Source organism: Coloeus monedula (genome assembly GCF_965178545.1).
Source record: "Coloeus monedula genome assembly, chromosome: Z".
NCBI classification, from domain to species: Eukaryota; Metazoa; Chordata; class Aves; order Passeriformes; family Corvidae; genus Coloeus; species Coloeus monedula.
This window is the reverse complement of record NC_138822.1, coordinates 9566489-9590672: the sequence shown is the minus strand read 5'-3', so window position 1 is coordinate 9590672 and position 24184 is coordinate 9566489. Positions and strand designations below refer to the sequence as shown.

The 24184-nt window shown below is 42.2% G+C and overlaps 1 protein-coding gene across 1 annotated transcript; it reads right to left on the bottom strand.

Moving 5' to 3' along the window:
* Positions 1 to 2947: 2947 nt before the first annotated feature.
* On the bottom strand, positions 2948 to 23906 carry KIAA1958 (the record flags this gene model as incomplete). Its single annotated transcript, XM_082301108.1, has 2 exons — positions 2948 to 3993; positions 22757 to 23906. 2 exons carry the CDS (start codon positions 23904 to 23906, stop codon positions 2948 to 2950), a joined length of 2196 nt encoding a protein of 731 aa, XP_082157234.1.
* Positions 23907 to 24184: the final 278 nt, after the last annotated feature.

The following is a 24184-nucleotide window of genomic DNA, read 5'->3' as shown; positions in this document are numbered from 1 at the left end:
ATCCTTGGCCACATTTAATTCCAGTTGGGCCCTGGCCTTCGTTGTGATAATATCGTGCTATCACAATAAGCACACATACTCCACTGCTTATTCCCTAACCAGACAAGCAAAAGTTGCTGACGCGCCCTGCTAAGTCAAGGGTATCAGAGATGTTGCCTCACTGCTGCTGGACATCAGCACAAACCATCCTAATACTGTGGTAATCAACAACTTAGACAGCACGTAGGGTCAAAAAGTCATGGGAAATGCTTTTTTTGACCTCCCAGTTCAAAACCCAAGAGTGCCAGTCTTCTTTCTTCTGAGGTCTCTATTGGGGCTGAATTACAGCACTGACGCAAAGCAACACTTCAAAGGGTTGCTTGCAGCAAGCTCGTGCACAGCCAGTGACTGGCCTCCTCAGAGCAAAGGGGTGGGCTGGGCAGGGGAGGAGAGGTGGGAAACAGAGATCTGCTGCCCCACAGAGGCCAGCTGATACCCATCCCCATGCTGCAGAACAGGAAAGGAAATGCAGGGAAGTATGTCAGATATAGCAATAGCTGTCACCGGGAAGTGTTGAGATGAGTGCCAGTGGGGGAGAAAGAGAAACCAGACTCCCCTAGAGGTTGGCTCCATGGTTGAGCTCTCACCTGGCACCTTGAGAGAGGTCCTTGGCATGGAATGCTCGCACTCCAGCACATATTAAGCACCACTGCATAAGTCCTCAGTGGAAAACAGCAAAGAAATCCCACAGCAGCACTGACCTTGCACAACTATTTTTAACTGTATCACATTAAAAGCACTGTTGTGAAAAGGCAAGGCAGTGCAAACAGCAAACAGATGTCTGGCCTCATCTGGAAACTGGGCAGCTGTCTTTCTGGCTTCACCTAAAATCTCTCTGTGCTTCTGTCTCCTTCACCTACAAGACAGATGCCATGGCACTGAAAGTCATGGACAGAGCTTGCAGTCACTTCAGTAGAATCATAATTTGGCGTCAAGCCCCAAAACCAAGCTACAAAAGGAGGGCTCTGCAATATGAACAACTGCTTGTGCCCACCAACCCACTGCCTACCCTGAGAGACAGTGGATGGTAAATGGAAGACTGTAGAACTGGTGGTTACATTACCATGGCGTGTCAGACACAGGAAACACAAACTTGGTATCAGCCTTGCTACATGTGGAAAAAAAAGAGATCAGAGCCAGGTTGTGTCACCTTCATAAAGCTTCCTGGGAGGACAGATATTTATTATAGGGGAAATCTCTGCCCTTAGACTTTTCAGTGGCACATCTGCTACCTATTTCATCCCCAAAACAGACCTTCAGTAAGGCTTAAGTGAGGTGCAGACACTCTGCCAGCTCCCTCACACACAGAAACATTTCATCCTAGGAACACAGAAAAAAAGGTTATAGGTGCCAGGTGGCTTACTTCTATTTGCTACCTTTCTTTCACTACTTCTTTGGAATAAGTGATGATTAAAGTCATTGCACAGTTGCAGATCTAAAGAATATGAAGGATATGCAGGAATGTGAAGAAATACAGACAAACAAGCATAAGGAAACACAACAATTAAAAACTGCAAAATAAGAAAGCCTCTCAGTAACAGTTTGGTCCAATACCCAGGGGAAGTCAGCCAAGGTTGTCTCTTTCACTGACTTCATCAGGCACTCAATTACCCCAGCAGACTTGTCTAAAGCCTCACCACAGCCCTAGCACATCCTTGTGGAACTTAACTTGAAAAGTACTGTTCCTAATTTTAAGGGTCAAGAATTATAATTGATTACTGAAATACTGAATTTGTTAGTGGTTTTCCCATACTTGTAGTAGAACAATTACATGGCAAAGTAGAACAGCAGAACTCGTTATTTCAAGGCTTTAAGATCAAAATTCTGCCTTCAGATTCACATTCACATTTTCCATTGTCTGCAATGGAAACAGATTGATGTGTAGCTAAGTTAAATTTGTATTCCAGCATTTCAAACTATCCAGTTTTTTAACTTTCTGTAGAAATTCTTTTAAAATTTCTGTAGAAATATTGTTACACTCTCTATTGCTTTGTGGATTTCAAATGATGGCTTAAGACATAGCTGATGCAATTTTTCTGTACAGCTTGGGATAAGACTGCAGATTTTTCTGCACTCTTGGTTTTCCCAGAATACTGAAAGAGTGCTCTATGTCAGTAGATTTTACACTACATACACACAGTGACAAAATACTAACAACCTATGCTTAAAGAGGTAAAATTATGTGTGTGACAATGGTTTTGCCATTATACTTTTGCATATTGTTGAGAACAATACTTTTTAGCCTAAACACCAGCAACATTTTGATCCCAGAAAATCAACAAACCCAAAAGTTAAAAATAATGTTTAGCTGACCTCAGGATCTTTGTAGCATAAATGAGCCTCAGGAAACATAATAAAAACAGATTAAAAATGCTGTAAACTGTTTTGTGAACTTACATTGATGTATTTCTTATTTCTTGGTCTTGCTGATAAAGAATAAGCTAGCAGGTAAGAAGCAGCAGCCAATGTTAAGTTTGTCTCCTCCACTGTGGGAGGTCATGTTAAAACACTAAGTTGAAAAAATGCTTTAGAACAGAATTCGTATGTAAGCCTCCCTGGGGATTTACACTCATTAATGTGTGCATGTTAAAAATGGTATTTTCACTCTATCCTGTGTTGCCTGAGAACCATTTTTATCCTTTTAAAATCTGCATTCATATTATAATCCATAAGTACCTTTCATTTTTGCATTAACACTATAAATACTGTTAGTAATACTAAACTATTTCTGTTGACTTATTTGTAAAAAGAAAAATATATTATATGTTTATATATTCTTATAAAGTGAATTAACACTGGAGAGAGGGCTATGAGGGGGAATAGTGTACAATCACAGTTGATGTGTATTATTGAGCACAAATTCAATGCCTGAAACAAAAAGGAAAAGAAAAAAGTGTTTGGTGTTCTCTCAAGCCGTGTCAGACGAAGAGTCATAGGACGCTGACACTATGAAGTTGCCGGTATTGGAGTGGCTTGCCATGGACTGGGCAGCCTGCTGGCTCAAGTTATTGCAGATCAGCACCAGCTGGTTGCTCTGCGCTTCTGAGAGGGTGCTGCAGCTCTGGTAGACACTGAAGTTGGTCTTGCGGCCAGGGATGTTGCCTTTCTCACACATCGTCTTTACCATCTTGGCAAGCTTGTTTTTCCCCAGGGCTTGGCAATTGTACCAGTGAAGTGCAGCCAAGTTGACAACGGGTTTGATGGACAGGTAGAAAGGCGCATCCTCGTAGCGCATGGCCGGAGGGCGCCGCTGGGCGTACTCCTTGTAGTCCTGCACAGGGCAGGTCTGTGGGGAGTGCTGGGTGGCATACACCCGCGAGTCCGTCCCGCCTCTCTTGCTCTTGGTACTCACGTCCCCATTGTCTGGCCCCATCCACTCCAGGTACTCCAATCCAGTCTCTGTCACCCGCAGCCGGATATCGCCCCACTTGAGGGTGGACCCATGGAAACCTGTGCAGTGTCCAAATGCCTTAGTGTTGTTCAGCCACACAAGGTTCAGCAGCCCTTCAGGATTGTACCGGCTCAGTAAGCCTCTTTTGCGCAGGATAAGCTCATCAGCAAAGGTGAGCTTCATGGATTTGTGTGGCTTGTTTCCTTTCCCTTTACATCTCAGCTCTATCTGCTTTTGCTTTAGAGCTTCCTGGGACCTCTTGAACTCCTTATCCCTCGTAATACTGTATCCATACCTGTGCTCTTTTAGATACCTCTCCAGTCCACACTGATAGTTGGCCAGACTGTTTGGCTCATATTCAGACCCATCTTTTTGTCTGGCATCCACAAAGAAGGACGCAAGATAGGCATCAAGCTCTTTGCAGGGGATGACATAGATCTCACGGGTCTCAGAGGGGTACTTGGAAATGAGGAATTCTCGGAAATTGCGGAGAGCCGTCTGCGTGCTCCGAATGGTCTTCTCATTCTGCTCCCTGCTGAGCTCTGCTGCTCTCTCATCCTGGTCTGGAAGAGGAAGAATGGGACAGAAAAAAAGCAGAAGTAGTGAGTTTATGTGATGCTTTTCCTAAACTGAATTTCCTCAAAAAGGAAAGAGTTTAATTTCACAAAGGGCTCTGGGAAACATCTTTAGATACCTCTGACATGACTGAAAAGCCAACTTCAATTTCACAAATGATACACTATATGACACAAAAAGTGAGCTCCTCATGACACCGAGGCACAGTTTTGTGCATGGAGATTTGTGAAAATCATTGAGATTAAGAGGCAATCTGCTTTTTGCAATAAAGGCAAGGTGAAGGATTTTCTGTGGATCACAATGCTGTGTGCAGGGCCCAGACACAGGAATAAGCTCACACAGAATTATTTCACTTATGAAACCACAGCTTGTACTGGTTACAATTTTTCCTACAAAAAAAAAGCTAAAGCATCATAATTAGGGCAGTAATATTTATCTTTAATCAGGCACATTTTTAAAGAGCAAAATAAATATAGTCAGAATGTACAGTACAAAATAAGGCAGCACACCCTAAGGAGTTACTGCAGAGCAATGTGCAATTTACAAATGTACAAGAATAAAGAAAATATATTTAATACGTTCACATCAGAAAACATGTAAAAAAGCATGATTGTATAATCTCTCTATGTCATCAAACTGTACCTTGACAGTACAATTATGACCATATCTTTTCATTCTGCAGAAAAATCTAATTCTGGAAACAACTTCATGTTGCTTTAAAGGCTTTCCTGATTTCCTTACAATCAATGACACATCAAAACACAATATTCAGATGCCACCACTATGATAGCTGTTACTGACAGCTGATTTTCTGGTTGATCATAAGAGAAGCATAAAAAGGAAAAGCCTTGTAAGTGATGTGTGTTTTTAATGACTGTTTTCTTGGCATATGCAAACTATTCGTTTGCACAAGAACGCAGCTTAAAGCATATACATGGAACTGTCATTCTGAATGTGAAAAATCTTAATGGTTTTAGAAAATTAACAGCAAATGCAAAGAAGGAAAATTCAATTATTTCACTGTTTTCTGGAACTGCACGTGAAGCACTTTTTGTCTCTCTTTCACTTAATAAGCAGAAGAGGGAGAAAAAACCCCAAAGTTCTTTTTTATTTGGTCTCATAGCAAAACTCTTACGTTTTGGCATCCTTTTAGCAGTGCCATAGCAACACTCACCAGGTGTTTCCCACCCAACATACACACACAAAGTGGTATGAGACCAGGTGAAGCTCCCATTGCCTCTCTGCCATTCAGGCCAAGCTTATGTCAGGCTGAGTAGCAGAGCCTTGGCTTTGCACCAGTGTTCAGACACTTGCTCCTCTCTTCCCTGCAAGCCTATTAGCAGGGGAGAAGGCAGCAGGGAAAGGGAGGTAGCCTCTCCTTCCCTACCCCACCTGCAGTTTTCCATGTGGTGCAGAAACACTGGGGCAGAGCTGGGCAGATTCTCCTTCCACCAATCTACAGGGTGACTCTCAAGGAAGTTCATCCCATCACTTCCACACCACACCTGCAGGCGGAGGCATGGGGAGTGACTTGCCCCAGCACTTCCCAGCAGGATAGAAACAGGACTGAGTTTATAACCCTCAGGACCAGTTCCTGTGTCTTCAGAGTGAGGCCTCCTGCATCCACAGCACTCACCTGTTTAGAGGGATTTCTTAAATCCTCTGCAAAGCACAGAGAAGTGGCCATCTGCAACTGAGGTCTTTGGGGGCTTCTGTAGGCAGGAAAAAAATGGTGCCACAAAGCACTGAGGTTTGCTTGAACTGTGCTCCAGGGGAAAAAGAAAGGTCACCTTCCTGATTCAGAAACTCACTTTAATACTGATGTCAGTATCAAAGCACTCCTAGCAGCCTGCAGTGAAGCCTCACGCTTCAGGCAATGTACATAATAGATCCTTTTAGTATGGCTAGATGCAGGCTGGAAACAAAGAGACAGGCCTATTTAAAGCTCCAAAACAAACATTTACTCTGGTGTTTTGTTCACTGCACCCACCACCACTTATTACAGAACTGTGTAAGTAATCAGTGCTTTGACTGACAGCCCACATCCTAAGTTCCATTTCAATACAAACAGCACATATAATGGCTCAGTTTTATAAATGTCATCAATCACTTCTTCTTAGAGAGTAGCCTGTCACAACACAGCAGTGACACCCAGTCAGTCATTTACATTACAGCATCTTTCCTTAATCTGCAAAGGAAATTGCCCTATCTGCAGCTAACAATTATAAAACCCATGCTGAATTAAAGATCCTCCCAACTTTCATGAGCAAAATAGTACCCCAGAAACACTGCATTCCTGCAGTGGTGTGTTGTGTGTTACTTCACAAGGCAGGTGGGAAATGTTAAAAAATAATGGGTCAGGTTTTCATGCAGCCACATCAGGAGAGCTACATTCACTTTGGCTGTGAATCCAGGCTGAAGTAGCAATAGTGGATTATCCTCTTCCTATGAGACCGCTCAGATATTGGCAATGTATTATGCACCATGGTACAAATGTGGGGTGTTTCCCATGTAACAGTTCCCAGATGTTTGTTTTGTCTCACTTTGCTGCACCTTGCTGAATAGAGACCAAAGCTCTTTTGATTGTTCTGTGGAGCTGGTGGAAACTACTGGAAACACTGGTGGGGATCTACATTAGTTCCTTGACTTCTGCAAACATAAACCTGTTTGCTCTTGGACCTCCACTGCTAATAGCATCATCAACTCTTCAGTGTGCATGGGTTCCAAAACTGGGTAAAAGCACAGAAAAAAAAAGCCACAAAGCGCTTCTCAATACAAGAGAACACCTCTGTATCAGAACGTCCCCAAACTGCAAATTGATGGTGATAAAGAATGGAGAGGTGTTATATATGTTTTCACCTTTCTTATAGTCTTCTGTATGTCTCTGTTGTTAGGCTTTAGGAATACAAATACTCTTGTTTTATGATCTAATTTCTCTCAGCTGGTTGGTCAGAACCAATCAACCAGAAATTACTGTCATCATTGATCTATGAAGCCAAGCTCTCCTTAGTGTCTTTTCCTTGTCATAATGCAGTCTTTGGAACTAGTAGTGTTGTTACCCCTGTTTTACAGACTACAACCAGAAGCATGAAAAAATGAATTGAGATGGAGATGCATTTCCTGAGGTCCTGTCCCCTGAACTGCATCAGTGCACAAAGGACCTGGTTATACCTCTTGAGTTTCTTACCATATCCCACATCTTTCATTTCCAAGAAAACCAGAGTGTGGCAGAAAAAGACAGTAAAACCCACCTTACTGGGGGGTCCAGGGTAAACTCCCAACCATGAGTTTGAAAAAGTGATGAGTACTTAAGATGTTCTAGTTCAAATGTAGAGAAAGAGATAAAGTGACCAGGGAGAGATTAAACAGACAACCTAGTGGGAGCGGGATGTCCCAGGCTAGCCCATGACCATCAGATGATCTCTCCCACAGAGCAACAGCTGTTTTCTGATCTTTTCATAATCTGATCTTAACGCAGCCAAGACTTAATATTATCAGCACAGTTATCAAACTCAGGCTTGTTTTAATATCAGCTCACACACACACACACACTTGGACTCCCTGAAAAGGATATAACCTCTGTAATTACATATGGCAGGGAGAAAAGGCACTTGCTTTCATGATAGACAGATACAGATTGTTAATGTTCAGAGAGCATTTGTGACATCAGTGGGAGTCACAAACCTGAGTTATTATTGCAAACAGTCTTAAACTCTGCATATGGTAAGCAGTGAGATATCACAGACGCACATTAAATGTAAGGTGGGTTTTCTTGGTGGTAATCACATCACCAGCCAGTCTTCTCTGCCAAATTTGTGTCCTGACTAGGAAAATGCCTCTGCAGCAGGCCTGCTTCCACTGATACGCTTTCATTCAAGAGAAAAAGCCTAGTTAACCACACACGAAGCACCACGTATCTCTATGCTGGAGCTAAGTGCCGTCTCTCCACTCCCCAGCACCTTGCAGGTTGGCTGTTGCCCCTGTTTTGCAATCCCTGAAAAGCAGCGATATCCAACCTTCAGGCTGTGGCAATATGCAGCCCACTAAGACAGTTCAAGTAAACCCCAGCCTGCTCCTACCTTTTTCTCCTGTCCCCTATTGTTTCAAGAAGGTATCTATATGCAAACAACACCCTCAAATCTACAGTCTCAGTGAGCAGAGGTCATTCTGTTGCTCAAAGGAGTTATGGTCAAGTCACAATGGGGAACAGCTGCATGTGCCTCTGACAAATGTGCCCTCCTGGAAGCTGTGCTACTGCTTCCCTGTCAGAACCAGCTGAATACCACTGTCATACCACAGCATCCCGGAATATTGCTGCATGCAAATCTTAGAAAGCCGATTTTCACCATATCACAAGAATAACCCAGCATTCTCATGTCTTGCTGCCAAAAATGAGGGTGAGGGTAAGCGCAGAAGGTGTCCACAGCAGAAGTGCCTCTAAACATTTGCAGAAACATCCTGAGAATAAGTAGACGAAAGTGCATCTGTAATTTTTCTTGAATTTCTGCCCTACCCCTCTGATGTTGTTACTAAATTCTGTTTAACAGTTAAAGTTCCCTGTTCCCACTACATTAAGTTAAACTCTATTTTACCATTTAATATGTTAAACTCCAGTTTAACATTCTCAGAAAAGGCTTTCATTAGCATGCAAAATCTGTAGTATGAAAGAAATTAATTAATTAATATCCCCTTATGAATGACACTGTGTTTTTGGCAAAAAAAATTATACTTCCATTCAGTTAACCTCCTCCAATGAAATTATCAGCAAAATGTTTTACAATTCTAAAATTAAAAAGCTTTAGATTATGACAAAGAAAAAAGGACATAGGACAAATGAGTATGGGAATATTTATTCAATGGTATCTCCATTAAGTAAAGTCACTAAAATAAACTTTAGTCACCTGAACAATTTTTGCAAGGTATAGAATGGTCTGACAATGAATGCTCACTTAAACACTAGTGCTTATTTCCAGTTTGTGTTCTCTTTCACTACTTTCTCTCAACAGCTTGAACAGATTTGAGATGCAGTTTGGCTGCTGGCAAAGCCAATAATAAAATACACATCGATATTAATGGGACTTCTGCACAGTCCTCAGATGTCAGAAAATCTGTAGCCATGATAAGGGAGTAAGAAGTTACGTTCTCCTATGACTGACTGGGTCACCCTCTTTTTGCAGAGGGTACTAGCCATTGCTAATGAACAGTGCAAAACAGTAGCACCCCGGGAACTCCAATTTTTACAAAGCCATCTTCCTTCTCCACCTGATGTACATGACATCTGAGCCATTCCAGCACAAAGGTTCTAAAAATGCATTTTCTAAACAAAAAATGTTCCCATTGGCTCACTTCATCTAGTTGTTTGGTTTTGCTTTCGTCATGGTAGTGGAAAACAGAAGTGCTGCATTCCAGTTTTAACTTCCATTTCCCTTCTTCCACTGAACAATTAACAGTGGCATTTCTGGGGTACGAGGCCATACAGTTACCTACCTCCTTTTGAAGCTGTTCTGAGATGCACTGGCATGAACTGCTGCAATGCAAAATGGGATGTATTTCCTCTGTACCACCACACAGTGGGATATTTACCCAGATTCCACCTCCATTTGACAGGAAGAAATACACCAATTCCAGCTCTCCCAGGCTTACCCAACACTGCAACACTGCACAACAGGATGCTACGGCTCAGACACAGCATGGAGAACAGCAGAAACAGAAAATACCTTTCAGGAGTACTAAGAAACCCATATATCTGGTACTAAAGCAATAGTACAGGCAATATACACTCAGCTGGCAGCTGGAGTGGAATCTGCTATTTAATCTGGCTCGTTCCAAGTCAGTCACCAGGATTGTAACCAAGCCTGCAACCATCGCCAAATCTACCTGCCATGCTTCATCCCACTCTCATTTCCATAGCTATTATCTTTACAGGAGGTATATAAAAACAAATTTTTTGGACCCTTATATAACTTATATAACTTATCTTCAGGGACTCAACTCTTCATAGAGGTGGAGGATATAAAAGCCACACTTAAGAGTTCTATACACTACAAACACAAAACCATTAGAAAACTTTAAAAATAAAGTGAAACCCCATTCCACCCTTCAAAGTAACTGACTAAACTTCCTTCAACAATGTTCACTTCTAAGATACAATTTCTACTTTTTCAAAGCTCAGGTTAAACAAATCAAGTGAAACTGGGAGTGCTGCTGGAGTTGGTAAGTAGGAAAACATTACCTGTAAAGTGAAGCTAATGTCAGCTGTGTATTGAGCATGCACATTTGTATTCAGCCATATAATATTCTAATGATTTCCAAACAACTAATAGCTAACACCATTAGAAAACTGCAGGTACTCGTTTCAGTTTAAAGCTAAAGAAAAGAGACACTTTCTGACAATTATTTTCTTCTGACTAAATATTTAACCCTGGAAAACATTTTTTTTTTTTACCCAGGACTCCTTAGCAACAAAGAAATTTTGCCCTTTCAAAGTAGGTTAGTTATTTAATGCTTTGTGGCAGAAAGAATTAAAGAAATGATTGTAATGGTCTACACTAGCCTGAGTACTGGAACCTGGGTGATGCACAGCAGAAGGGATGCACTTGTTTTCAAAGAGGACCTGGCTCAGCACCAGTCCAGAAAGTGTTGCATACACATCCTCAGTAGAGTATCAGTTTTTCTCCCAAGTAAGTTTCCAATTCAACAAAGCATATTTTAAGTGTGTTATGGATTGGTGTCCCTGTATTTAAGTATCTGCTTACGTAAAAATTAACTGGTCTAAGTCATTATATGTATAGAAGGTGGAACTGAATAAAATTTATATGCATACAGTGACTTGATTCAAAACTTGATAAGAGGAAAAAAAACAAGAAGAAAAATCAAAAACGTGGAGCGAAAAAACTGTAAAGATCTGAGACACACCTCCTTTATTGAATTAAGTTTACACTTCTCAGGGCAAAAATCCATTTCTTACATAACAAAACCAAGAATCTACATTTCCGGAAAGGTTTCCACCTTTCCATGTTCCTACAGAGAAAATCAGATTTATAGATGTGTAAACAGATCTCAGAAGCAGTGATTGCTCAGCCAGAAATTTAACTACTGGGCTGGTTTACACAAAATCACGGGTATAAATTTATATATAATTTTGGAATATTTGGCACAGTGGAATTTTGTGCCCCTCTGCAATTGAAAGCCCTCTGGAAGATGAATGAGAAATGGGGCCTATGTATCCCCTTACAATTCAGTCTTCTCTAACAAGAATTTTAATGTAAAACATGTAAAATGTGCTACTTCACATCACCAGAGGTTTAGCATGTTCTCAGCAACAGTGTACCACCAGTTTGAATGCAATCACATTTAAGAAAAACCTTTAATAAGCATAGTTGAGAAAGCAGTGCAAGAGGTCTGGAAGGGACGAGCCAGGGCTATGAAGTTTGCCTGCTTTTGATTCACTCTAGACAGCAGCTGAGAAGCAGAACTGGGAAATATGGGAGAGAAATAAAGATGAGGGGGAGAGAAGAGAGAATAAGAACAAAGGATATGAAAAAAACAACACCAAAGAGAGATTAAAACCAGATGAGAGTCCTCATCATCTGAAATCTAATTTATATCAGTGTTTCAAAATGAGTCAGTCTAACTGGGGCAGCAAACAGAGAAACAAAGAAAAGGAGAATGTAATAAATATTTTATTACATTAATCATAATAAGCTGCACTTTAAGTCTTGGCCAAAGCATATTCTTAAATCAAGCTGAGAATGTGAGCAGTTTCAGACTTAAGAGCATGAGGCCCACATGACTGTAATTAACATAATAAATCATACTGTGAAACTCTCTACACAGGCTGACAGCACTTGGTTGATATACTGCTTATTAAAGACTGCAGACATTTTTCCCTCTATTTTATTGAAGTGCCATTGGTAGTGAATCAAAAAGAACCCTTTTCTGTTCTGGCTGAACTATCTACTGCAGATGTAAGAGGAAATGTGTTGGCAACTCGTGCCATTTACTTCTGGTAATACAGATTGCAGCACATGCACCCCAAAGAACTGCATTTCAGTATTTTTTCTTTAATTTAGCAAGGTATTCCAACTGCCTTATTAGTGACCTTGATGTATCATTTCTGAAATTCTGTGCTGGTGATTTTGCCCAGGCAGACCAATGTGTTTTTACCTTTCCTTTCACTGTATATTGTCCAGTAGGAGTGAAGCAAGCTATGAAGGGCACAAACTCTGTGAAGAGCTCACAATTTACAACCTCACAAGGAATTTCCATGTACACTTTTAACACACATATTTCTTTTCTCTTTGCTGGTTCAGAAAGCAGTATTTGAGGAGCAGCTCTTCACACAGTTCTCCAGAGAGAATGAAGTCTAACACTTCAAGAGAAATAGCTTTTAAGGTGGATTTTTAGCCTGCTTTTCTATTTCTCTCCTCCTCACACTCCAGAAAAAAAATGACAACCATGAACTTTATTTTACAAACACAACTTTCATCACATTACAGGGACGGAAGTTTAAAATGTAAAGGTTGGGGAAGACTCAAAGCTGGGCAGAGGGCAGCGCCATGAATACATCCCAGCTTGCAGGAAGAGGACAGCCCTCAAGCATTAGATGCTCCGCTAGGCAGCTGCTCACACACCCTGGCTGACCGAAGACCACTTTATTCTAGACTAAACATGGCACACCTAGGCATTTGCCAAGACAAGGACTCCCAAGAGGTGCAGGAGCTGCTGGAAATTTTGCACAGTGAGGAGACAAACCTGCAAGAGAAGCACATTCATCAAGAACTGGACCGCTGTTCATAGCACAACTCATTTCTTTCTGTCCTTGAATACATGTTTAAACCTAATTTATCACAGTTTGACTGAGTAAATATTTAGTCACATTTTGCAGCTCTACTTGAGTAAAGTCTCTTTAAATAAAATGAGGAGTTTCAGATGTTTTCTAGCTATGTACACACTCAGGAGAGCATACAAAAATTACCTACCTGCTCTGCTGCTCAGTATACTGTTATTATTTCTCTTCTGTATTTACACTGCCAGAATTTTCCTGTCAGGAATGTTTTGTTATTTCCATAGAAATAATTTGTTCTTCTATATAGGATATGAACAATCAGTTCCCCTGCTACTGAATGAGTTCATACCAAAACTGACACAAACCAATTAATCTAAGAGGTCACATGGGGTATAGTTTAATGGATATAATTATGGATGTGTTATACATATACATGGTTATTTTAATATGCACTAGCACAATAAACAGTCTGATGTATTCAACAATTCTGTAAGTGAATGGCAAATGGGACAAGTTACTGTCAAACTGTAAGTTTTCTGAGGACTATCTTAAATGGGGGAGGGAAAACAGAGGCATAAAGCCAATTCTTTATACAGAGAGGAAAAATAAAATGTAAATTTTTGAGCAAAAAACCAAAATGTCTATCAGCATATAGGCATGAATGTTGTTCTGCAATGCTAAGAATACTGCCCCTGTCTGTTATTTTGTTTTCTTGGCTTTATAGTCATGCAAGAAATGAAGTCCCAAACAAGTGGCAATGCTCCATCTGCTAGGAGCAAAGGACAGAAAAAATCTCCATAAGCTGGCACATCAACATGATTGAAGGACAGAGCCCATAACAATCAGAATAGTGCTCCAAGTTGTGCACAGGATGGAACTATTCCCATAAAAAAACATCAGTGCTTCTCTGGCTCATTCATACTGCTATCTTTGACCAGTCACTGTAGGAAAGCAGAGATTAGGCATATACCCAGTGAAAACAGAAGTGAGTGTAAACAGAAAATCGAAACAAGCTATTCAACAGTCAGAGCTGAACATCGGGTTTTTTTCACAGGCTCAATCTTTGGGTACAGGTTTCCTGGTTGAAATAATACAGTAATACAGCACATTCAGCTGTTGCACTGGGGTGATGTGACCTGGGGTAGAACAGTTCAGAATACATTTTCTCCTTCTCTGAACAAAACAGAAGACCAGCTTTTTTCTTTCAATTTTTCCTTTCCAAGTACAAAGCAGAAAGCAATTGACTAAACATTATTAATCCATTGTTGTTTCAAGTGATGTTTTCATCATGAAGACCTAGTTAATGAAAAGCTACAGCAGATCACAGTGCCACTGTGATAGTCACCCTCACCAACAGGAACACATGCAGAATTTCTGTGTGTGTGTATGCGCATTTACTGTTCAATTAGAGTTAAAGGGATTAACAGGTATATATCAGAAGTAAGACGCAGCCAATGCACTTAATGATCAATGTATAATTAAGCAAAGCTTTAATAACATGAAGTTTTAATCAGACTCAGCAAGGTCCTCAGCACCACTTTTTGTAAGACGTGCCTGCAGGAAGCCCTGCTCCCAGCTCCCGCCAGGGGCAGCATTCAGTGGGAACCATGACCTGGGAACTGCTGAGTCTAACACAACATTGGTGTGATCTGCAGCATCCTTCCATTTTTAAAGGGCAGCACGGCATGGCTCCAGAGAAAAGCAGACTCATTTGGGAAATGAAAACACAGCCCTGCCCAAACGTTCCACAGAGGCCACCAGCCACATTCAAGCTGTTCAAAACACCCAGTGCTGAAAGCAGCTCTTCTGTGACCACTCTGTGGAGCACCCCAGCAAGAAAGATTCATCACAGAAAGCAGGCATTCCATTTCCTCTCTCTTGAGGCTTTGATTTAATAGCCTGTTTCAACACTTCCTGGAATGGGCATATGCTTCATTTAAGCATACTTTATCAAACAAAGATAGATTTCATTATGTTTCAGTGCTTCCAGGATCTGAATGTTTTAGCAAGCACTGGTCAGTGCTGTGCCAGCTGTGATAAAATATCTAAAATATCATCATGCCTGTGCTTTCTTTTCTGGAAACATTCAAACAAGAATTTCTGTATTCCAAATTTCTGTCTTGCTTGGAGAGATAGAAAATATACTCAGATATTTTTACTGGTCTGTTTCATGCTCAAGCAGATTTTAGGTTCACTGCAAATACAAAAAGAAGATGACATGACAGAAGAAGACTCTCTAAGAGGGAAATAATTTAGGTATGAAGAAAATCGGAGAAACGAGTAGTGGCTTCACAGAACAGCTTATGCAAAAATGCCATGTTCCCATCGCTGAGACAGGTGAAACAGTTATTCCCAAGGTCTACTGCTACTAAAATCTTAGATCTTGAAAACATGTGTGAAGTAGTCCTTCTGTAGGTATAGAATCATTGAATCATAGAATTGTTAAGGTTGGAAAAGACCTTTAAGATATCAAGACCAACCATCCACCTATTACAATCACCATGTTCACCAATAAACCATCTCCTCAAGCACCATATCCACACATTTTTTTGAACAGTTTCACAGGGATGATGACTCTACCACTTCCCTGGTCAGCCTGTTCCAATGCTTTACAACCCTTTTGATGATGAAATTTTTCCTAACCTTAACCTCCCCTTGTGCAGCTTGAGGCCATTTCCTCTCATCCGTCACTTGCCTGGGAGAAGAGACCAATTCCTACCTGGCTGCCCAGGCTGAACAACCCCAGTTGCTTCAGCTGCTCCTCATCAGTCTGCGTTCCAGATCCTTTCCCAGCTTTGCTGCCCTTCTCTGGACATGTTCCAGCACCTCAGTCTTTCTTGGAGTGAGGAGCCCAAAACTGACCACAGGATTTGAGGTGTGGACTCACCAATGCCCAAAACAGGGGAATGATCACTTTCTTGGGCCTGTTTAGTGAAGTACCAGCCTCACACAAAGTGGAAAATCACTCTCAGACAGTGTCCTGATCTAAACCATCAAGCCCTGTGTTCCCTTTTTGTCCCAGCATCCCATCTGAAGTGCAAAAGGGAAGTGTGTGTCTGAAGCCTTTCCAGGGTCAGCATCCCTCTTGGCTGCTGTGCTGCATCTCCTCTGCAGATCCCAATCTGACTCTGCCTTGTTTCTCTTTTCTTAAAGACTCACAAATCATAAGCTGAAAATAGCCCCAAAATGAAACAATTTCAAAGATCACACAGAGAAACAGATCTCTGATTAAAAGCACCGTGTTAAATAATCTATTTCCTAAAATTAAAGTGATGTTCAGTACAGATGTGACCAATTTTGTTTGTTTTTTCCCATATGTTTGCAGGAGAGCTGGAGCCAGCAGAGGCTTTATTTTCTTCTTTTATACACCAGTATCATAAAACAGAGCACTTTGCACAAAACAGTTGTCTATTTAAGACACCTTTAGAGAAAGGGAGAACATAGCATCTCAGTCATGTTGGTTTGCAAAAATTATTGTTTTCTACTTTTCACTTGCGCATCCTATTTTTTGCTTTTCAGCCTTTCATGTTAGGGTAATGGTGGACAGGGTACATTTCTAGGTCTGAAATGAATGGTGATGCTCCAGAACACAACCATTCATTGAAACAGGCAGTTTGTCTTCTGGTATAACATGCCATCTTCCTTAATACTGTTTGTGCAATGGTACTTTGAATGAAAAATATATATTTATATAGAAAATAATTCCTCTCTTCAGAATCCCAGTGAATATTCTCAACTGTTTGTCAGCTGAACTTGGCACGCTCTACAAAATGAATCCTTAAAAACTGCTGGGGCCTGGCTGCAATAGTCCTTTTCTTTCCTTCCTAGCTACGGGCAAATAACCTTCACAGATTGCATGGAAACTATCATTCCTCCACCTTCCTCTGTTACAGAGGATCAGTAGGCCTATGCAGCTTTTATTGCAGGAATGCACCTGAAAGCCCATCCATCCCCAAACATCTCCCACACCAACCTACTTTCAGTATCAATACTCATGAATAGCCTGCTCCAAGAACTATATATATATATATATATATACATATATATATATATATATATGTATCTCCAGTTACAGTGCTGCCAGGAGATGTCTCTTTGTGCTGCACGTACTTCCCACTCAGAGAAATTCCATGCTGAAAAGAGGAAATAAGCCCTGACATCAAAGAAAGCAGCAGCCTAATCTTTTGCATGAATAGCTGTTCTGATAAACACTTAATATTTAGGACAACCTGCATGTGACAAGTCCATTGCTGGTTATACAAAAAGGCTGGCATGAGCTTTCTGTGTCTGAAAGGAATTTTCACTAAATAAAATACATGTGAAGTCCTGAAATGGTAATAGGTACATTTCTTAAGCACAGTGAAAAGCTAAAGATATTGTAGTAATTGATGCATTTTCATTTCTGTGTTCTCCTGCAAAAATTACTACCTTGATAAATGCCTCTCATAGGAACAGCTTCATAAACAACTCTTGTATTAGAGTTGTTAGTACTACAGATTCATTCCTTTTTTAAAAATTTGTTTGTCATGCTGTGCACCCAGATGATAAAAGCAATTACACGACTACTCTGCCAAGGCTAAACTTGTCCTCTTTATGCTACGGTCCTGCTTTTAAACAGAACTCCCTTACAATATTGTAAAGATAACTAATCACTAGCTAGACTTCTAGAATAAAAAAGTCTAGCTAGATTTCTAGAATACAGCCCCCAAAACATTATATTATAATTTAACAGCACTTGGATGAAGATATTTGAAGGTGGGAGTGGGCTGGCAAATCCATGCTGCAAGACCAGGTAATTAATCAGGCCAGTACCTTCCTTTTCCTGATATTTAAAACTACAGTGATCTAATTTTATTCTTCTAAATAAGCTAGGCTCTAGCAACTTTTTTTAAAAAAAAGTGCTATATTTTTTGCAATAATGTATCTCAGCAATTATTATTTTTAGTCCATCTACTAGAGCAGGAATAGGTATCAATTATGGGACCTAAAGAGTCATCAGTGGACTCTGAACTCTTCAGTACAACACAAAGAGCAGAGACTGTCTCACCCCTACACATATTTAAGTGTTCACTTGATCACTTGTCCAGCAGCATATGTCCATGGAGACTGCTTCAAGCAGTCACTTTAGCCAAGAGTCATCAATCTTCGCATGTAAACTACAAATACAGAGACTGATTAGCAGTTATTTGATGTTCTTGGAAGAACTCTGTTTAAGTACGAGCTTTGTAACTTTCTTTTGATGTGATTATTTTTCTTGCACTACTTTCATTCTTGGCACGGTTCCACTGGGCTTGAAATAATTACAAAAAGGATTAATTTTGCCTTTCTGTATGCTTTATATACACCTCTAAAAATGGCACTATTTTTTCTTGTTTGCACTTCTTTGGAATGTGCGAGGCTGACACTTTTTTTTACATATAAACAGTGATTTAGAAGGTAGAGCTAAATTTAGTCAAAACTGTCAGTTCCTGAGATGTGAGAGACTCCTTTCAGCTCGAAGTTTTGTATCATTTTGATGCTCATCTAACAGATCCTAATCCACAAATCTTATATGAGGATCTTGGCTACCACATAATTCAAATTTACACCATTGCAGACAGAAAAAAGGGGGAAAAGGGAGAGGTCCTACTACTTCTAATTGCAGAGAAGTACTTAAAATATTCCACTAAGAGCTCTACATCAGTATCAAACAAGCCCCATTTGAGCTCCATTTTATAATGGTCATGCTCAGATAGAGCCTTACATAAACACCTGTAACCAACAGGGAAGTCCACACTAAGAGCAGAACAAAAGTCAACACATTAGGTGACAATCGTGAAAGGCTGCAATCTTGCTTACACGTTCCTGTGACAAGAGCACAGGAACAGAACTAGATCTTTGCCCAAGTTACCAGGCTAAGCTGACACTAAGCTGGCACTGATCTGGAATCCTGACATACCTGCTGCAGAAATAAAAGAATGGAGAGGATCTCAGAGCCAGCAAGGCTAAGCACTGCCCTCAGCACAGACCAGCATCATTCAAACATGGGTACTGTTTGATAACAATGCCAGAACAGTGAGTGGCACTCTGACTACGAGAGCACGGGTGCTTACAGACAAACTGTTTCCCCTCCAAACTCTGAAAATGCCTGTACACGTAAAACAAGCAGTCAGGCGAGTTCAGTGATGGATATACATGAAGGCACTGTGATGGTACACACAGAATGTAACCTGCCACATCCCTGACAGAAGCAACAACCCCAGTCAATACATTTAGATGATTTTTTATTTTGCATCTCTACTTACTACTCTGCATTCTGCACAGTTTATATATAGGGGTTGGATTTCTTTTTTTCATTGAACTCTTTGTTCCTGTATTCATAGTGATGCACTAGTGTTGAATCAGAAATGTCTTGCTGCACTGTCTTGTTAATACAAAACACATCTCCACCCTGAGTCTCCAAGTGGAAAATAAATATTCTTCATAAATTCTTCAGCAAACCTGTTTACAAAGTAAATCCTATGTCTCTCAGAATCAAAACTTGTGTTTGTACAAAATAAGTTCTGTTCTTCTCTGAGCCATAGTCTCCCTCCATAGCCTTCTGCAATAACACCAAATCATTTTCATTCCTGGTTTCAGACATCCAAACGTCACTCACTAATTGCTCTAGGCTGCATGTACTACAACCCAAAGCATCATGTTTCTTACTCATCTTCCATCTCCATTGATGTCATCTACCTTGCCCTTGCTGGTTCTTGAACATTAAAACTAGCTGAAGTATTAGCAAAAGCAAAGGACAGAAGAGGTAGTTTGAGAAGTAGAAATTGCAGAAGTTCCCTGCACTCCACCATTGCAAAAATTTCTCTCCTAACAGATGCAGGTCCTCTCAGATTTTCCAGAATTAAAAAAGGACTAAATAATACCAACATACATTCTTAAAGGCTTTGCTAATAAAATGGCAAAGAAATATCTGAAAACTCTCAGATTAATGTCCCCTTATTAGCAATGAAATTTAATGATGAATAATTCAGTATATGCCACAGTGCTCAGATGGACACCTAGACAGAAAAATCTATGTCTAACCTAACTGAATTTCCATTGGGATGCCACTTCTCTTTTGAGACATGAAAGTATCTTTGTAAGGTCCCTGCTTACAAATTCAGTTGCCACAGCTTAATAGAGTAAATGAATTAAAAAAAACTATGTTTGAAAGAGAGACTAGTCCATAAGCATCACGTGGCTTAAACTGGCCTAAGCTAACATATATCATCAACATTTTTGATTTCATGGATAACCTCATTTCAACTTTCACAATCTACAAGATTACCACGCATGGAAACTACCAGCTGTGTCTGGTACAAATGCAAGGAATATGTCACTTCAGCTAAGGTTCAAGTAGTATTTCCTGCTGGCTGGATTGCAGCCTTTAATCATAACTTAAATAAAGCCTTAGTCCTATTAAACCTTACACTAGCAGTTCTAATGGGGCCAGGAGCAAGGCTTCACATCTTGGAGAGGACAAGGCAGAATTCAAATCCCCTGCTCACTTTCAACTAAACCTTTGTTTGTCAAGCAGGCACTGAGTCTATAAATTAATAAAAGCTCTAGGTTTTTTGATATAATTAGTTCTTGCCTTTTTTTAATATTGGAATGTAAAAGACTCACATCTGTCTGTTTAGGACAGAAAAGATTTTTACACATGATATATAAACATCCTCTTGTAGCTCAATATTGCTCAAATTTTATATATCATGCACCACTTTCAGTACATCACTCTTTGTTAGGAGACAACCTAACAAAATCACTGTACATGAGCAACCACCCTAATCTAGTCTTTATCAAACCTCCACATTTTACCTGCAAGCATCCGCTGTGCATCCATAATAAATTAAATTTCCAACATTGCCCACCTTTTTGCAACTTGAAGATTTAATAATGCCAGCACTTCTTTCCCAAAGGAGCAGGCTCTATGGAAATGGGGGACTTTACTCAGGTATCAAGTTTTAGTCACATGTCAGTCATTGCACCCTTGTTAAAAACGCCACTACCTCTAAACAAAGTAACAGCATATGACAACACTGCACCAGTCTGAAGAGAGGAATTGTGTAATGCTTTTTTGGAACAGCACAAGAAATTTAACCACTGAGAACATAACTGATTAAACTAGAATTTGGACAGCACTCTGAGAACCCCATCACTGTCTATGCAAAAAGCACTCGGAGGTTTTCAGGGTTGATTTATGCAGTGGGTGTAATCCAGGTGCAATCTCACTTTGCCCTCGAAGTGACACACTAGACATGGACCAATTCCGTTCTTGAAACTATATAAATGCAAAAATGTTGTGCTGCATCCATTCCTGTAAGGTTTAACCCTAACCAGCAACAACTGCTGACCTTGTTTGGCTGCTGAGGACCTGGAAAAAACAGTTTAAAGGAGCTTGGATTTTTTAATGGATCTGTTGACAGTACATCACTCTCCCAGATAACACATACCTAATATGGAAAAATTCTGCCCAGGTTTGCCTTCTGTTGTCCCAAATTGCAAGTTTGAGACTGAACAAGTTGCAGGGGCAGGTTGGTAGTAAACAGGTCTACAGTGATTGGCTATAAACTGAGGAAGGCAGGAAAAAGTAGATTTAGCACACAATTTGGGTTGAGTGGCATCTGGCATCCTGCCTTTCTCATACTTCGCAGAGCAGAGTCAGTTCTAAACCAGATGGAGTTTTGCAAGGGACTACAGCAAAATAACATCTCAGAGGTGCAGTCATGCAAGAAATGGGTCCCAAAGAAGAATTTGCTTTGCTGTACCTAAGACAATTATCATCCTTCCAGATTTCTAATGCTTAATAGGGTTTTACTTAGTAAAATAGTGTATTTGACTTTGTCTGTTGTTTTACCTGGCAAGAAGATCTGCAGTCTCTTGCCAGTTGCTAGATTTACTAGCGTTCAATCAGTTTTCAGGATGTTCAAGTTAAAGTCATTGTTTTTAGCACTTACAGCACCTGCTACAGGGACTGCATATAGGCAGGTTTTAACCCCTTCTCTGTTTTTCTGTACTCTGTTGGACTAGGCAGCTGAACCAGCAAGGGAGCAGATGGTAAACTTGCTCCTGCTTCATCTCCTCCTGGGATGGCACCACTGATGAAGAATCTGGAAGAGTGAGAACTCTTCCAGCTGTCCATGCTCAGGTCCAGAGGGAGCTGACAAGTACCCTCAAGAAACAGATTTCCACCTCCTTCTGAAGACCTGTGGCTAACAGTTATTCTGCACATGGAATAATCACACAGCAGAAGAAAGCTGTTTTAACACACTCTTTATGCAATAATGTTGTTCTGTTTGTGCCAATTCTATGTGCTTTGGCAGGAGTTGAGAAAAATTATGGACACAGAGCATGACAGCTTTCACTGGGAAAATGGAAAAAAAATCATTTTATCATGGATTCAAGTGTAATCAATTTCATAGTTAAGGCTGTACTTACACATCTTGTCTTCACTGCTCTGATTTACAGGTAACGATTTACAGAAGTGAAAACCTCTCTCCTGGTACTCTCCTTTGCCTTTCCATGTCCAACAGCACCCATCTGACAATGTGAAAGTAACACGCAACTCCCCAGTTCTAGGCTACACTGGCTGAGACCACTTCTTTCTGGTTTATCAAGAGAGTGCATGGCCCAGTTCATGTCCTTGCTGACTTATGCACACAGCAAGGTCGCTGCACGCTCTCTCCCATGACACAACTGTACCCAAAGTGGACCTGAAAAAGCATTTTGCCTATGGCTGCAGTACACTTTCACATGTGAGGGTGCTTAGCTGGGTTTTTCTGAATCCTCTCCCAGGTGTATGTCGCTTCTCTACCTACTGACTTATGTGCCAGCAGGACCCTGAGGCAACGCACCACACACGCCCCAGCTGCAACCTCACTGAGCCAGGCCTGGGGGCCACCCCCAAAATGCCACCGCCCCTCCACTCCGGCCCAGCGTCCTACCTGGCATCAGCTGCGCCGCTGCCTCGGGGGTGGTGGTAGGCGCGGCGTGGGGCTGCTGCTGGCTGGAGCTGACCTCAGGGTCAGCGCTCACCGAGGGCGAGCCGGCCACCTCGCCACCCGGGGCCAGCTGTGGGACGGACGGGAGGGTCTCCTCAGCGGCCGGTGGCTCCTCCTGACCTGGCAGCTGCAGGGCTGAGAGGGGGATGCTGATGGGTTTCCCAGCGGTGGTGATGGCATTGGAGCTGGTGGCTGGCACCTGCAGGGCGGCCACGGGGCCACCGCCTGCCCCCCGCGCCGGGGAGGCCAGGGGACCCCGGGGCGGCCGCTGCGTGGCCATGCGGGGCGGGCCGGGCGGGGAGGCGCAGAGGCGCTGCGGGTCGGGGTCGGGGCCCGCGGCCGGCTGGGGCACGGTCCTGGTGGGCCCCAGGCAGGAGGGCCCAGCCGGGGGCTGCGGCTTGGGCTTGGACATCTGCGTCAAGGCCAGGGCCGGCCCATCGGCGCCGGCCGTCAGCTCGGCGTTGGCCACTATATAGTAGTCCTCGGGGAGCTCCTGCTTGATCTTCTTGAGGAGCACGTCGCCGCCGCCCTCGTCGGCGGGCTGCGCCTGGGCCTGGGCAGCGGCTGCCGGCCGCTTGCGGGGGCCCGCGGGGGCACGGTGCGGGTGTGGCTCGAAGTCACTGTCCTCGTCGGTGACAGAGGACTCACAGACCATGTCGAAGAGGGTGGCCTCATCCTCGTACTCCTCCACAGGCTCGCCCAGCTCTGACGGCTCGCTGCAGTAGGAGAAGTCGCAGGAGTCACGAGTACGGGTGCAATCCAGCTTGGCCTTCCCCGTCCGGCCTGGGTAGCGCTCCAGGGGGCTGGCCTGTGCCTCTGATGGCACCCCCAACATGCTGGGGCTGTCCGAGTTGAAGCTGCGGCTGTCCTGGAAGCAGACGCGCTCCTGGGAGCCAGCCCGGCAAGTGGCGGCCAGGGGCCAGTGGTAGGCATGGCCAGCACTACAGCCCCACATGGCTGTCAGGTTGCCGTGGGCCCCCTCTGAAAGCAGGTGCTTGAGGTTGGGGATGAGGCTGCAGATGGTCCCATGGCTGTGGGCCCAGCTCACCAGCTTGGAGAGATTTTCGGAGGAGGTGTGAAGGCAGTCCTCCATGGTACAGGATCAACAGTGCCTTGCCACTGGGAAGTCAGCTGAAGACACGGTTCAGATCACAGGGTCCTGGCACTCGTGGTTGCGTGTTGCCAAGCTCATATTTACTGCTCACCTGCAGAGAGAGAGAGAGCAAAACCCTGCTCTTCAGCACTCCCAAAGCATGACCACATTTGCACGGGCAAATGAAACATTTGTACGCTCAGCTAAACCCATTTCACTCTTATCTCATGCTCTTCAAAACATGTCTCAAAACTATGCCTGGTTATAAGCAGCCTCAT